General features: G+C 43.3%; 1 protein-coding gene across 1 annotated transcript in view; it reads right to left on the reverse strand.

Moving 5' to 3' along the window:
• The window catches only part of LOC106612377 (prostaglandin I2 receptor), a 51,901-nt gene extending 42,501 nt beyond the window's left edge, over window positions 1-9,400 (reverse strand). Inside the window, exon 1 of the mRNA XM_014213457.3 lies at window positions 7,746-9,400. Coding sequence (XP_014068932.1) covers window positions 7,746-8,573 — 828 coding nt within the window. The 5' untranslated portion in view covers window positions 8,574-9,400. The remainder of the gene's footprint in view (window positions 1-7,745) is intronic.
• Between the last annotated feature and the right edge of the window lie 5,705 nt (window positions 9,401-15,105).

The raw sequence follows: 15,105 nt of genomic DNA on the forward strand, positions 1-15,105 counted from the left end.
TTCTTATTTTCAACAACAGCCTAGGAACAGTGGGTTAACTGCCTTGTTCAGAGGCAGAACAACAGATATGTACCTTTTCAGCTCAGGGATTTGAACTTGCAACCTTTCGGTTACTAGCCCAACGCTCTAACCATTAGGCTACCCTGCCGTCCCGGAGTGAGTCCATGTAGCTTTTTATGTGATTTGTTAAGCCAAATTTTACACCTCAACTAATTTAGGCTTGCTTAAACAAAGGGCCTGAATACTTTCGCAACGACTATATTTTATTTATTTCATTTTATATTCATCTTTAAAAAATATTAATAATCTTCCACTTTAACATGAGTATTTTGTTGACCAAAATGACAATCAGCCACAGTGACTCACAATAGCCCTCAGAGCATCAAGGGCGATCGTTTAACGATACCAATCTATTCTGCTCCGTGTCACAAACACTTTATGCAACCACATGCAGGATGTAAATCAAAGCAGGGTGAAAGGGAATTGAAGGCCATATGGACAGCGCTGAGAGGCCTAGGTAAATACAGTCTGGCAGTGACCAACAAATTACAATACTGCACATAGCTGCTGACCTTGAGTCGGATTTGAGAAGTAGACTCCAGATTGAAACATGAAAAGAAGTCTAAAAGGGAACTTTGTCAGCTGGTGCAATGTCTGCAGTCCTGTTATGTTACACATTGTTGTACATTTCACCTTTTCACACCTGAAAAATTCCCTCCTCAATAAACCACAAAGCAAGTATTATAAATACTTACAGACTCCATCATCAAACACTGGTCTGAGCCTGCAATGTTAATTAAACAACCACATTTTCATTCTGGATTAAATTTAGTGTTGGGGAACAAGACTTATTCTAACCACAATTGCACTGTACAGATGTAAAGTTTGGTTACAGAATGACACTAAAATCTCCCTCAGTTTTTTATGTGACCACGTTTTCCAAAAATTCTGTAAATATCTATATTTACTCCGAATCAAGATTCAAAGATGTCTGGGGTGTCAGCTATGATATGACACCTTGAGTTCGAAAAATTTATTTTGGTTAATGAACTACAGTAAGTGAAGTGGATTAACATCCGATAAAACCTGTCAAACTCATTCCAAGGAGGACCAAGTGTCTGCGGGTTTCCGCTCCACCCTTGCACAGTCGTGGCCAAAAGTTTTGAAAATGACACAAATATTAATTTTCACACAGTCTGCTACCTCAGTTTGTATGATGGCAATTGGCATATACTCCAGAATGTTATGAAGAGTGATCAGATGAATTGCAATTAATTGCAAAGTCCCTATTTGCCATGCAAATGAACTGAATCCCCAAAAAACATTTCCACCGCATTTCAGCCCTGCCACAAAAGGACCAGCTGACATCATGTCAGTGATTCTCTCATTAACACAGGTGTGAGTGTTGACGAGGACAAGGCTGGAGATCACTCTGTCATGCTGATTGAGTTCGAATAACAGACTGGAAGCTTCAAAAGGAGGGTGGTGCTTGGAATCATTGTTCTTCCTCTGTTAACCATGGTTACCTGCAAGGAAACACGTTCCGTCATCATTGCTTTTCACAAAAAGGGCTTCACAGGCAAGGATATTGCTGCCAGTAAGATTGCACCGAAATCAACCATTTATCGGATCTTCAAGAACTTCAAGGAGAGCGGTTAAATTGTTGTGAAGAAGGCTTCAGGGCACCCAAGAAAGTCCTGCAAGCACCAGGACCGTCTCCTAAAGTTGATTCAGCTGCGGGATCGGGGCACCACCAGTACAGAGCTTGCTCAGGAATGGCAGCAGGCAGGTGTGAGTGCATCTGCACGCACAGTGAGGTGAAGACTTTTGGAGGTGTCAAGAAGGGCAGCAAAGAAGCCACTTCTCTCCAGGAAAACATCAGGGACAGACTGATATTCTGCAAAAGGTACAGGGATTGGACTGCTGAGGACTGGGGTAAAGTCATTTTCTCTGATGAATCCCCTTTCCGATTGCTTGGGGCATCCGGAAAAAAGCTTGTCCGGAGAAGACAAGGTGAGCGCTACCATCAGTCATGTGTCATGCCAACAGTAAAGCATCCTGAGACCATTCATGTGTGGGGTTGCTTCTCAGCCAAGGGAGTGGGCTCACTCACAATTTTGCCTAAGAACACAGCCATGAATAAAGAATGGTACCAACACATCCTCCGAGAGCAACTTCTCCCAACCATCCAGGAATAGTTTGGTGACGAACAATGCCTTTTCCACCATGATGGAGCACCTTGCCATAAGGCAAAAGTGATAACTAAGTGGCTCGGGGAACAAAACATTGATATTTTGGGTCCATGGCCAGGAAACTCCCATTAAGTGAGAACTTGAGAACTTGTGGTCAATCCACAAGAGGCGGGTGGAGAAACAAAAACCCACACATTCTGACAAACTCCAAGCATTGATTATGCAAGAATGGGCTGCCATCAGTCAGGATGTGGCCCAGAAGTTAATTGACACTATGCCAGGGCAGATTGCAGAGGTCTTGAAAAAGAAGGGTCAACACTGCAAATATTGACTCTTTGCATCAACTTCATGTAATTGTCAATAAAACCCTTTGACACTTATGAAATGCTTGTAATTATACTTCAGTATTCCATAGTAACATCTGACAAAAATATCTAAAGACACTGAAGCAGCAAACTTTGTGGAAATTAATATTTGTGTCATTCTCAAAACTTTTGGCCACGACTGTACTTAATTGATGAATTAAGGTCACTAATTAGTAAATAACTCCCCTCACCTGGTTGTCTAGGTCTTGAAAGGAAAAACCTGCAGACACTAGGCCCCTCATGGCATGAGTTTAACACCTCTGCAATAACAGAATGATGGTAACAGAACGACATCATGGGTCCCTGATCTGTACTATACAGAAATGCATAATTATGAATGTCATTCTCTTCATGGTGATATCCTGAATAGGTACACGAAGGTAGAAAAATGTAATATCCTCATGCTTGGGTATTATTCTACACATTGGCTATTATTCTAATGAGCTCCGCCCCCAAACAAGACCAAATTTGTACCAATCATAGATGCCTAGACTATAATCATAGACACGTTTGGACATCACAGACTAGCACAGTAGAGTAGAGTACAGCACAGCAGAACCCAGCACAGCCGTGTAGAGTACTGTATTCTTCAGTAGAGTACAGTACACTAAATAATACTGTACTCTACTCTAGTGTGCTTTACTGTACTGTACTGTCCTATACTCTACTTTTTTATACTGTACTGTACCTTGTGACTTGGTGACTACTATGAATTCTCATTGTAGCCAATTCAGTTGCAGTCATTTTGTTACAGATTTTCTGGTCATTCTGTTACCGATTTGGTAACCGAATGACACATTTTAATCACTTAATAAATCATAAACCAAATTGGTTTCAGTAAAAACACTAACTAATCGGTAGGTCTAGCTTTAATTGGTACTTCTGTAAACTTTCAATATTTTTGGTGACAGAATGACAAGACACTAGGCAGCATTTCTTAAACTTACAGAAGGCAAATACCCCTTTTCCATCTGTTTGACCAGAAAGACTTTTCCTATTCCTAATTTTTAGGATGGAAAATGTTTAAAGAATTGATATATGCCTTCATAGAAATATATTATATATATATATATATATATATATATATATATAATTGACTCTTAGCTTTCATTTTCCACCAAATTTGATATGCTCCTACAAACTTCACGTTAGTTGTCACGGAGTGTTTTCCATGAATATGACCTACCTACACTGTATCAATCAGCATCAGTCCAGCTGGTTACTCATCTCTTCTCCGTGAATATGACCTACCTACACTGTATCAATCAGCATCAGTCCAGCTGGTTACTCATCTCTTCTCCATGAATATGACCTACCTACACTGTATCAATCAGCATCAGTCCAGCTGGTTACTCATCTCTTCTCCGTGAATATGACCTACCTACACTGTATCAATCAGCATCAGTCCAGCTGGTTACTCATCTCTTCTCCGTGAATATGACCTACCTACACTGTATCAGTCAGCATCAGTCCAGCTGGTTACTCATCTCTTCTCCATGAATATGACCTACCTACACTGTATCAATCAGCATCAGTCCAGCTGGTTACTCATCTCTTCTCCATGAATATGACCTACCTACACTGTATCAATCAGCATCAGTCCAGCTGGTTACTCATCTCTTCTCCGTGAATATGACCTACCTACACTGTATCAATCAGCATCAGTCCAGCTGGTTACTCATCTCTTCTCCACTTTTTCTGGTTTTCAATCTCCCTCTCCCTCCCTCTCCCTCCCTCTCCCTCACCCCATCCATTCCTTCCAGAGTAGGCAGATTGAAAGCTAACACATCCTCCTCTTATCAGCTCCAATGCACCACATTTATCACTTCTTTCCATCTCCCTCACATTCACTTGTTCCCGCCAGCCTCACTAGAGCTTTATGGCGGTGCTGAAAGCAGACCGCTGTGAGAAAAAGCATCTATTCTTCAGCGCCTGGCATTGTGCTCTGCTGTATCGTGTTACATCAACGTGTTTGTGTTCCATTAATAAGAATTGGACAGAGAGATGGCGGCATGCCTGTGAGTCTAAGTGTGTGTGTGTGTGTGTGTGTGTGTGTGTGTGTGTGTGTGTGTGTGTGTGTGTGGTGTGTGTGTGTGTGTGTGTGTGTGTGTGTGTGTGTGGACTGTACTGTATGTACGTGTGCTCAGTATTGACAGGAGTGGTAAGTCTATTACATAAACTAGACTCTCTATCCCATTGCCACTTGACCATATTAAAGAGGGAATTATAGAAACTAGAGTAGTTTCTTTCCTCCATCCTGCATCTCCTCTTGCTCAGGTTTCCATCATGTTCCAGCAGTCTTACACTCTAAACCCGCGTCTTAACTACAGGTCTGGGGCTGTAGGCAAAGCAGCAGGGCTTAGCGGGGAGGAGAGAGAGACTGCTGCGTTGACATGCACTGTGCTGAACTGCACTGATCTCATCCTATACACACTCCTCTATGACCTCTCTCTAATCCACTCATAGTCACGTTCACACAGCACACACACACACGCAGTGTGGCATGTTTGAGGTGGTGTGTGAGTCAGTCAGTTGGGTGACTCCTTAATAACAGGCTATTCAATTATTCACCAGATTAACGGCCTTAACGTGCCCTGCGTGCCTGGTCGGTATTTGGCCTTGATTACTACAAGTTTAGATAGCTGGTTAGACTAACTTACCAATCTAAAAATTGTTAGCTGACACCTAATTGAATGACTGTCAAGAGAAACAAGAGAGAAACTGCTGATGCACAAGTAAATTTGCACCTTGAATATTCTACTATTCTAATACCCTGACTACACTGCTCGCGTTGCAAATTAAATGTAGGAATCTATGTTATTCAATTATTGCACCCACACTGCTCACGCGCGTCAAGGAGGGTCTGCATTGCCAAGGGCTAAAATAGAAGTCATTCTTATTTCTGACGCAGATCGCGCTGCAAGTCCTGCCTCTCCCATCTCCTCATTGGTTTATAGAAGCAGGTACCCACATGCCATCTCCTCATTGGTTATACCCACGTGGGTGATTGAAAGACGAATTGTTGCCGGTTGTCGTGGTAATACTATGAAAGTTTAGATGCCAATCACCATATAAGTTAAACAATGAAAAGGCCTGGAAGGAGGAGAGATGACTAGAAACTATTCGGTTGATCGTTTTATGTGTGGATTAATTGTCGGAGTAGAGGACCTTGTGCATTTCAGGTAAAATAACAACCTAATGTTTATATCCCAGGACAAATTAGCTAGCAACAGCAAGCTAGATTTTATAGGACAAATTATCTAGCAACAGCAAGCTAGATTTTATAGGACAAATTATCTAGCAACAGCAAGCTAGATTTTATAGGACAAATTAGCTAGCAAGTGCAAGCTAAATTGCCATAAATGTTTAATGCTTTTCGACCTGTCCCCAAATTAATGTCATTGGTTCAGAGTTTGTTTTGATATTTTAACCTGCGTGTCGTGATCGTGTTTGGTGTAGGGGGATAAAATAAATGTATGCACGATGGCGCACGATGGCGCACGATGGCGCACGCGCGCAGCCAGTTTGGGTTCCGTGTAAGTCTCAACAGTAAGTTGAGACCCAGACTGAGTTCCCTTTTTATATATCTTTTTTTTTGGGGGGGGGGGCTTAGCGGGTATCACAGACCCAACCTGCAGGGTAATCTTTCTTACCATCTGCATATGAATCAAAGTGACTCTATCTACACATTTAGTAGTATTTGGTTAGATTTGAATTTCAACAAGTATGCCAAATCATTGCTGGAGATTGGAGGAAATTCTACCCCCACAGATACCGTCTGGTCCAAGAAGTGACTCAGGAGTCAGGACGGGCCTGCATATTTCCCTAAGGCATCAACCACAGATCCTGACAGACTGCAACAAGTCAGTACCTTAAAAACCGCTCTGTCATCTTTCCGTCTCATCATGGACTATTACCCACAGGCAGCAGAGAGACCTCGGGGTGAAGATTGGTATGGAATGACTCAAAGAAAAAGGGCAACAGTTGACATTACAGTCAATTATCCTCATTCCTTGGAGTTACTCTTTAACTAGTTTGGCAACTGGAATGTCATTACTCAACTGTACTTAGTAGCACAAATCAATGATTTAACTTAAATCACAGGAAACTGGCAAGCTTATTTCGTGTGTAATCAAGGATAGCAGGCTTATATCTTTACACTCAAACAGTGACTTTCAGCAAAACATAGATTGTTTTGGTTTCAACCCTCACTTTATCAGTATTTCGACAAATGTCTATATGTACAGTGTGTGTGTGTGTGTGTGTGTGTGTGTGTGTGTGTGTGTGTGTGTGTGTGTGTGTGTGTGTGTGTGTGTCTGTGTGTGTGTGTGTGTGTGTGTGTCTGTGTGTGTGTGTGTGGTAACAGCCAGAAGTGACAGGGACAGGAGGGTGACTCCCCAGCTCAGTGTCAAACCCACTGAACAGCACCCACAAGCAGAGACCCGCCCCACAGCCCTCTGGGAAGGGAGGGGCCAGATCCAGTCCTCCAGGGCTGGCAGGTTTAGCACACACCTCTCAATTAGAGTAGCCAAACATCAACGGTCGGGTTTATTTACAATCCAAATGACGGTCTGGTTATGCAACCACGCAACCAAACCTCTCTGGGCATTGGATATGTCATAAGGAACGGCCCCATGGGAGTAGAGGAGAGGAGACAGGCCCGCATATTTTTTTTAAACAGTTTCTTCCTTGGAACAAAGGTTTCTCCCACATCTGTTACTTCCTCAAAAGCACTGTGGTTCTTAATTTCACTTCAATATCAAGACACTGAAGCGATCTAACAGTGAGTGAGATGGCACAGCATGCCATTGTTTACACAGAATGTGTGTATAGAGAGAGATCAGGAGATGAGCGAAGTGGTTTTGAATATCTAATAGCCACAGTATGACAGTGTACTGCAGGGTCATGACTTAGGTATCAGACAGAATCACATACAGAGAGATCCAGACAGAGAGGATAAGACAATTGAAGAGACACAAAAGAGAGAGGTCACTCGGTCACAGGAAAAGTGAGTAAATACAGTGAGTCACACAGAGTTTGAGTCGCAGATAAGTCACAGAACGTGTGTCAGTCATAGCTTGGGGCCACACGTAAGCACGCAAACATGCACACTCATAAACGAACACACACAACAACAAACACATAGGGATATGGGTCAGAGAGCGAGAGAGGTCAGAGGTCAACTCACAGTGAGCGGCAAGGAGCAGACAACGAAGATGACCGTCATGGAGGCCAGCAGCATCAGGTGGTCCATCTCCTCCTCTCCCTGTCCGAACCAGCCCAGACTCATCTTCCTCTTCCTCCCTCCGTTCACCACCGTACCACGCCGTGTCATCTGGCTGCGGTGCATCCGGCACAGGCTGACGATCACCGAGCCGTTGCACACAAACACCGCCACAATCAGCAGCGCCATGACCGAGGCGTAGGACAGCGAGAACGCCAGAACCTTCCTCTCTTCGTCCGCCCCCTCGCCCGCCGCCTCCATCTTGATGAAGCACCACGTGCCCGGGCAGTACTGCTTGTGGCGGCCATAGCCGAAGAATGGCAAAACACAGAAGGCGCAGGTGAAGACGTAGATAAGCAGGAGGGCCACCTTAGCGAAGCTGCGTCGGACGCACTTGGAGTAAAAATAAGGGTGGCTGATAGCCAGGCAGCGCTCCACGGCCATGGCACAGAGGATGAGCATGGAGGCCAGGCCGAAGAAGGTCATGGCAAAGGCGAAGAGGCCACAGAGTCCCTTGTCTCCAGTGAGCCCCAGCAGGGATCGCTGGCGGGCGTAGCACACAAACACCAAGGGGCTGAGGAAGCAGGTTCCCAGCAGGTCAGTCAGGGCCAGTCCCGTCACCAGGATGCAGAAGACGGAGGACTTGGTGCGCCGCTCCTTCTGGTGGACCCCCAGGATGGCCAGGGCAATGAAGTTCCCCATCACCCCCAGGATGAACATCACCGTGCTCACTACCGGGTTTCCGTCCGTGTGGATATGGGTGCTGTTCTCGCAGCTCTCGTTCGACAGCATGTCTCGAGGTTCAGTGTGTGTGTGTGTGTGTGTGTGTGTTGTGTGTCAGGCTGTCAGTGTTGTGGTGTGCCCCTTCAAGCTCTTAAAGTCACCCTTTTTTGGCAGCAGAAAGGGCTATGGTACGTGTTAAGACCCATTCCACTGGGCAAAAACCGGTTGAATCAATGTTCTTTCCACTCATTTCAAGCAAAAATGTCAATTTGATGACCTTGAGTCAACCTGGAAAACATTTTTTTTTCACACAACTTTTGACCTAAATCCAATGACATGGTGACATGTTTTGTTGATTTCAGGTTGAATTCACGTTCGTTAACAACTCAAGCAAATATAAATCAAAACTAAACATTGAACTGAAGTCTGTGACCAATGGGCTGGCATTGTTGAATCATTGTTATTCAGTGGATTTCCCCCAAATTGTTTCCATTTCTCTTGTTGCTCATCTGTAAAGTTTCCAACGTCTCCAAAGTATAAAACGGTTCACTTTTTTAAAGAAAACATGCAACTATTTAGGGCTCCATTGCGCAAGAGCTGTTCAAACGATATCTGAGTAATAAATAACACTGTGTATAGGAACGAAACAAGCTCAACTCTCACCAGACGGCTCTCAGTTGGCGACAAAAATCGACTGCCACTCCATATCTTTTGATCGGTCTGTTCTATAGTCCCCGTTGTCCTTCCTCCGAAACTCTAACTCTCCGACTGTCGCAAGCATCTGTCTGACAGCTAATGATAAAGAGCGGGTAGAGCATGTGTCACTTTCCGCTCTCTCTCTCTCTCACTCTCTCTCTCTCGCACTCTCACGCCCAAACGTTGCCTACTCTCTCTCTCTGATTTTCATTCTCTCGCTCTCAGTCCCCAAGACTGTTAAGTGTACTGCTTTAAGTCATATAACTTATTAGAAATGCTACATGTTTCAAAGACTATCTGCTTTTCGAGGTGATTTTGGTAGGTTTTCAAATAATTTGCATATGGCAAAAATATTTTTCCTCTTTCATTTTCTCTGACCACCTTCAAGAAGCCCAGTGACGAACCATACCGTACTATATAGCCTACATGACCATTTTTTTAATAAAAAAAAATATGAGACATTTAATTACTTACAAAGTCATCTTTATTTTGAATCTATTTGAAATAAACCTAATTTCTTTGCCTGAGAATGAATTATTTATTAATTTGATACCTCATCCATGAGCTAGAATTGTGTAATTCTATGTATAAGGTCAGTAAGTCTTTTTTTAAATATCGTTCTAATATCTTTAGAATTCAGAGATTTTTGGCCAGAATACAAACCACAATTCCAATCTCATTATGATGGAAAAATTAGGCTACATTCCTTGGCTAAATATTAGAACCCTAGAATGTTACAAGAACCAGAAGAACCGACGAAAAAAAACCTATCCATTCACTAAACTATAACTTCAAGTGTATACTTTTTTTACTCTGTAATTGGACGGAATTCGCGGAGTTGAGAATGAATGTGGCCAACGCTGGTCAGAAAAAAATTGCCTAATGTGTAAAATTGTTTCAGACTTAAGTAAATCAGTAAAAAAAATGGGCCCACTCACTAGCATTTACTGGGTAATACCAATTATCCTTAGGGTAACTCTGGCATGGTCAGTTTTAAGAAAATGATAGGAACAAATCAAATAAATAAAACGAATACATGTTTCTCCATGCAGAGAGGGGTCAGTGAGCTGGAGAAATCATTTACTGAAAGTGAAGAGATGGAGAAAGGCAACAAGATGAGGGAGTAATGAGAGAAAGAAAGACATGGAAGGGCTGCTGAGAATGAGAAAGGAGATTGAGACTTGTAACAAGGTAGAACACAATCGATGGAAGCTGGATAGAGAGGTGTTGGAGAAAGTCAACAAGGTGAGGGTGGAACCAGGGCAAGAAAGAGAAAGGCTAATTAAAGAGTTGCTCAGACAGATCAGGGAGAATGAGGCTTCTATTGAGGTACACCACTACCAATGGAAGCTAGAGAGAGAGTTGTTTGAGAAACAGAGACAAAGTGAAGTGTCAGACAGAAAAAAGATGGAGCTTAAGATGGCAAAGCTGAAGGTTCAGAACATACTGAACTTGGCCAAGTTAGGAGAGGTGACAGTGGAGAGTACCAAGCTTTTAGCTGAGAATGAAAGGGAGAGAGAAATGTTGAAGAAACAGAGAGAAAGCTTAATGGCAGACAAAGAAAATATAGAAGTCAAGATGACAAAGGTGACGATGGAGAAGATACTGCACTTGGCCAAGATAGGGAAGTTGACCGTGGAAAACACGAGGCTGTTAGCTGAGAATGAAAGGGTGAAAAAGGTGTTGGACAAGCAGCAGCCGACACACAAACGTTGGTGGACAAGTTAGCAAAGGTGAAGATGTCCTTGTCCAAGTCAAGTTATGGAACATGACAGTGGAGAACAACATACTGTTAGCTGAGAATGAAAGGGTGGAGAAGGAAAGGGTGGAGAAGGAAAGGGTGAGAGAGAGGAATGGATGGAACCTCAGAAGAAATTGTTTGGAGACAGCTTTGGCCTCAGCAGACCAGGAGAGGAATCAGACACTAGTAGGCTGGAAGGAGGACAGTTTGGAGACGGGCCAAGGCTGGCCTATGAAGCCTCTGGGATCAACGGGGGTAAAGATGGATGAAGGAGGATGAGGAGGAGGAGGAGGAGATTAAGAGGAGGAACACGCTGGCAGCAGAGGTGTGGATGATTGAGCTGAGAGAAAAGGAGAGCGCGATAGAGGCTCTGGAATGAGAAAAGAGAAGGATTCTGAACCTGCATGGACAAGAAAAGAAGGGATGACAGATGGACAAGGAGAGGTTGGAGCTTATGGGGGAGTGGGAGAGAAAGAATAGTGAAATTAAGAAAATGCAAATGGAGAAAGACAGATGGGCAATAGAGAAGATAGATATGGTGGAGAGGATGAAGTAGGCTTACACATACTGTAAAGCTGTACCAGATGCAGACTGTCCTGAGGTTCAGAGAGCAAGAGCAGGCGCAGATACAGTACTCCATTTAATCAGTCACAGTTCAGGGAGGTCACAAGCCACCTCCTAATGGTTACACTATCAGATTCCATGGATTAAGTTGCCTGCATGCTAGAGAAGTAGTAACAATAATATCTCAGATCACTGTCTAACATATATGGACTTTCTCTTTCAGATGGAAATGGAAATTGCCCAGATAGTCAGGGCAAAGCAGGAGAAAAAGGAGAGGAAAGAAAGAGAGATGTTGGAGAAGAACAAAGTGAAAGAGCTGCTCAGAGCAAGAAAAGCAGCTAGTAAGGAAGAAGTCAGGAAGAATAAGGGTGAAAGCCCACCTAGACGAGGTGGCAAGGAACTTTAACGAAAAGAAACAGGGAGATGGAAAGAGAAAAGCTGCTGAAAAAGTCATATGGCAAAGAAAATCCCATGGCTTACGTCCCAGACCTCATACTGAAAAAGATATTAGAATGCAATACTGTCAGCTGTCATTGTTGTGACTTTTTCCACATTTTGTTACGTTACAGCCTTATTCTAAAATGGATTAAATAAAAAAAAGAATGGGAGAAACTCCCCAAATACAGGTGTACCCAAGAAGACTTGAGGCTGTAATCGTTGCCAAAGGTCCTTCAACAAAGTACTGAGTAAAGGGTCTGAATACTTCTGTAAATGTGATAGTTTTTTATAATTAATACATTTGCTAAAATTTCTAAAAATCTGTTTTTGCTTTGTCATCATGGGGTATTGTGTGTACATTGATGCAGGGGAAAATTATTTCATCCATTTTAGAATAAGACTGTAACGTAACCAAATGTGGAAAAAGTCAAGGGGTCTGAATACTTTCCGAATGCGCTATATCTGACCTTACCAGTATTGATTTATAGACACTACCCAGGTGTTACAGATCATAGTGCCATCACTTATAACGGTGTGGTGGTGTGAGCAAGGCCGTTGGATTTAATTTTACCTCCAATGTTTAATGTGCCTTTAATGTGATTTGATTTGGCGCAGAGAAAATCTAACTAGGGCTGTCAGAGAAATGGTTTCCTTGGCGTGTAACGTGTCTTTTCTGTTGAGTCAAGGTGTTTTCATTGAGCAGTACCAGTAGGAATTGTACTCAGCAGATGTTAACAGATGTTAAGTGGAGAGTTTGGAGATGTCTTTATTGGCCTGACTCACTTCCAGGTGCCTGCATGTGTATGTGGTCGAGTGTGTGTGTGTGTGTGTGTGTGTGTGTGTTAGATTGTGGTTCTTATTACAGATGGGAGATTTGAGTTTCACCTCCTCCACCCGTTTGATTAAAACATTACTCTGATTCATCACATCTGTCTCATGTGCACCTGGAGGCACTAGTTTGTCCCACAGTGCTAATTTTTAACAACATCTGATACATGATGTTGCCAACAGTAGGATACACACACACTCTCCAGGAATGATCAGTCTGCCTGGCGGCCTATTTGCCTATCGAGGCTTGTTACAGGCTCTCATTATAAAATATGTATATGCCCATATGTAATTATCTGGAAAAATCGAAAAAATCTGCAGCAGCTTCACACTAAGTGCACCTGCTCCCATTCTCCATAGTGAGTGCTTTTCCATTGCGGAATGCTCCAGTCAAACATAACCCAACATCGCTGCCAAATTAGTAATAACACTTGGGTAGCTCTGTTTTGCCTCTGCAGCATTCTGTTTAGCTTTCACCTTTTAAGCAGTCATTTTCTGGACGCATTGAATGCATTGAATGGTAGACCCATTTTTCAATGGTAGACCCATTCCTATCAAACATGTAAGCGGGGCCTGCAATAAAGACAAGCTAAGGCCTCTACCCCTTTCCCCTGATCTGTCCTCCCCGTCCCGCTATCATTCCCCCATGCTCCCTGGCACCATGAGAGGAGGAAAAAAAGTCCTCACAGATTATCACTGAGAGGATGCCTGGGAGTGTTTACAAGTCTACTGCCCATAAAACAAAACACAGTGGCATCTTTTAAATAAACACCACCCAGACAAAGCCATAGTGAGGGGCATGGGCCATGGAGAGAATAGGCACGCAGAACCAGGGAGACCAGCATAAATATACCAACTACCACACCAATGTCATAACTCTGACGTTATTTACATAGCCCCATATTGAGATAGATTGTTGCAGACAGTTGGGGCTATACGTTGATTCATTGCAGAGCCTCTGTGTCTGTTGGAATACTGGGTCTTTAATGTCCTGGAGCTTATGAGTAAGCTGTGGATAATGGTAGCAGTAGAGTACATTAAACCTATGCCTGTTGCACCAGAGTCATAGGGTTTACTCTCTGAGATGAACATGTTTAAAGAACATACACTATTGATTGGTATCTATTGATGTCTTCGGTTTTTACTGTTAGGCTTCCTTGGTGGAAGAACAAACAGGTTAGGTAAGTGGTCCGATGGCTGAGTACTGCATGATAACAATCTCCAACCCACATAATGTGATACATAATGTATTATTTGAGTTGAATCCCATTCTCAATGCATCATAGTGACAAACCACTATGAAGTCACTTTGGTCTTGAATTTGGTAAAGTTCCACTGTTACAGCTGACCTGCTCTGTAATGGGTTCAGTGCCTGTCCGGATACTTCGCCAGAGACCAGAGCAGAAATAGAAACGTGAAATGGACTAGAGGAAATAAACTGCGTTATTGAATCCTTTGAGAGACATATTTTTATATTACAGACGTTAAATATCTCCCTGAAATGATTTAACAAGAGCCCTGGCCTGGGATGTCAGTGCTGTTGGTAATAAACTAAACACCAAAAGGACTTTGTGTGCGTCTCAGGTTTGGCCACACAGAGACGGTGCTCCTGGCCCGGGAGTTAGCCTGGGGAAAAACGAAAGGGCAGAAGAATGCTGCTGTTTCTTTGAAGTCCGTTCAGTGCTCTGCTCTTCTCACTCACAGATGGTGACATCTCACCTGGGATCTGTTCTAGTATACTAAGACTGGTGTGTTATGGCCTTTGTCAGAGATTGGAGTAGAAGCTAGTCAAGGTTTGCAGCAGCAATAAATATAGCAGGTCTTAGACATCTGGTGATACGTGCAGTCTCTCACGCATGCAAGCCCACACAAGCACACACACAGACATGCACACCCACGAGCACACACACACACACACACACACACACACACACCACACACACACACACACACACACACACACACACACACACACACACACACACACACACACACACACACACACACACACACACACACACACACACACACACACACACACACACACACACACACACACACACACAAAGGCAGATGTTGATGAGCCATACAGCCATTAACCACAACAGGAGCGTGGTATGATGCATCAATGGTATGATGCAGACACAACTACACGGCTAGACGTCTCGAGCTCCTATCTGGCCAAGGAGAGAACATTGGACTGGTTTTGTTCATAAAGGCCACAGGATATCAGTCCTTAATAGTCGATATTGAGGTTAACGATTGAGGCTAGACAGGAATGTTAGAAAGGATGTGGGAATGTCACTCAAACTGCTCCAGATGATCCCAGAGTGG

The sequence above is a fragment of the Salmo salar genome, chromosome 09 (assembly GCF_965601325.2).
Source record: "Salmo salar chromosome 09, fSalSal1, whole genome shotgun sequence".
Taxonomy (NCBI): domain Eukaryota; kingdom Metazoa; phylum Chordata; class Actinopteri; order Salmoniformes; family Salmonidae; genus Salmo; species Salmo salar.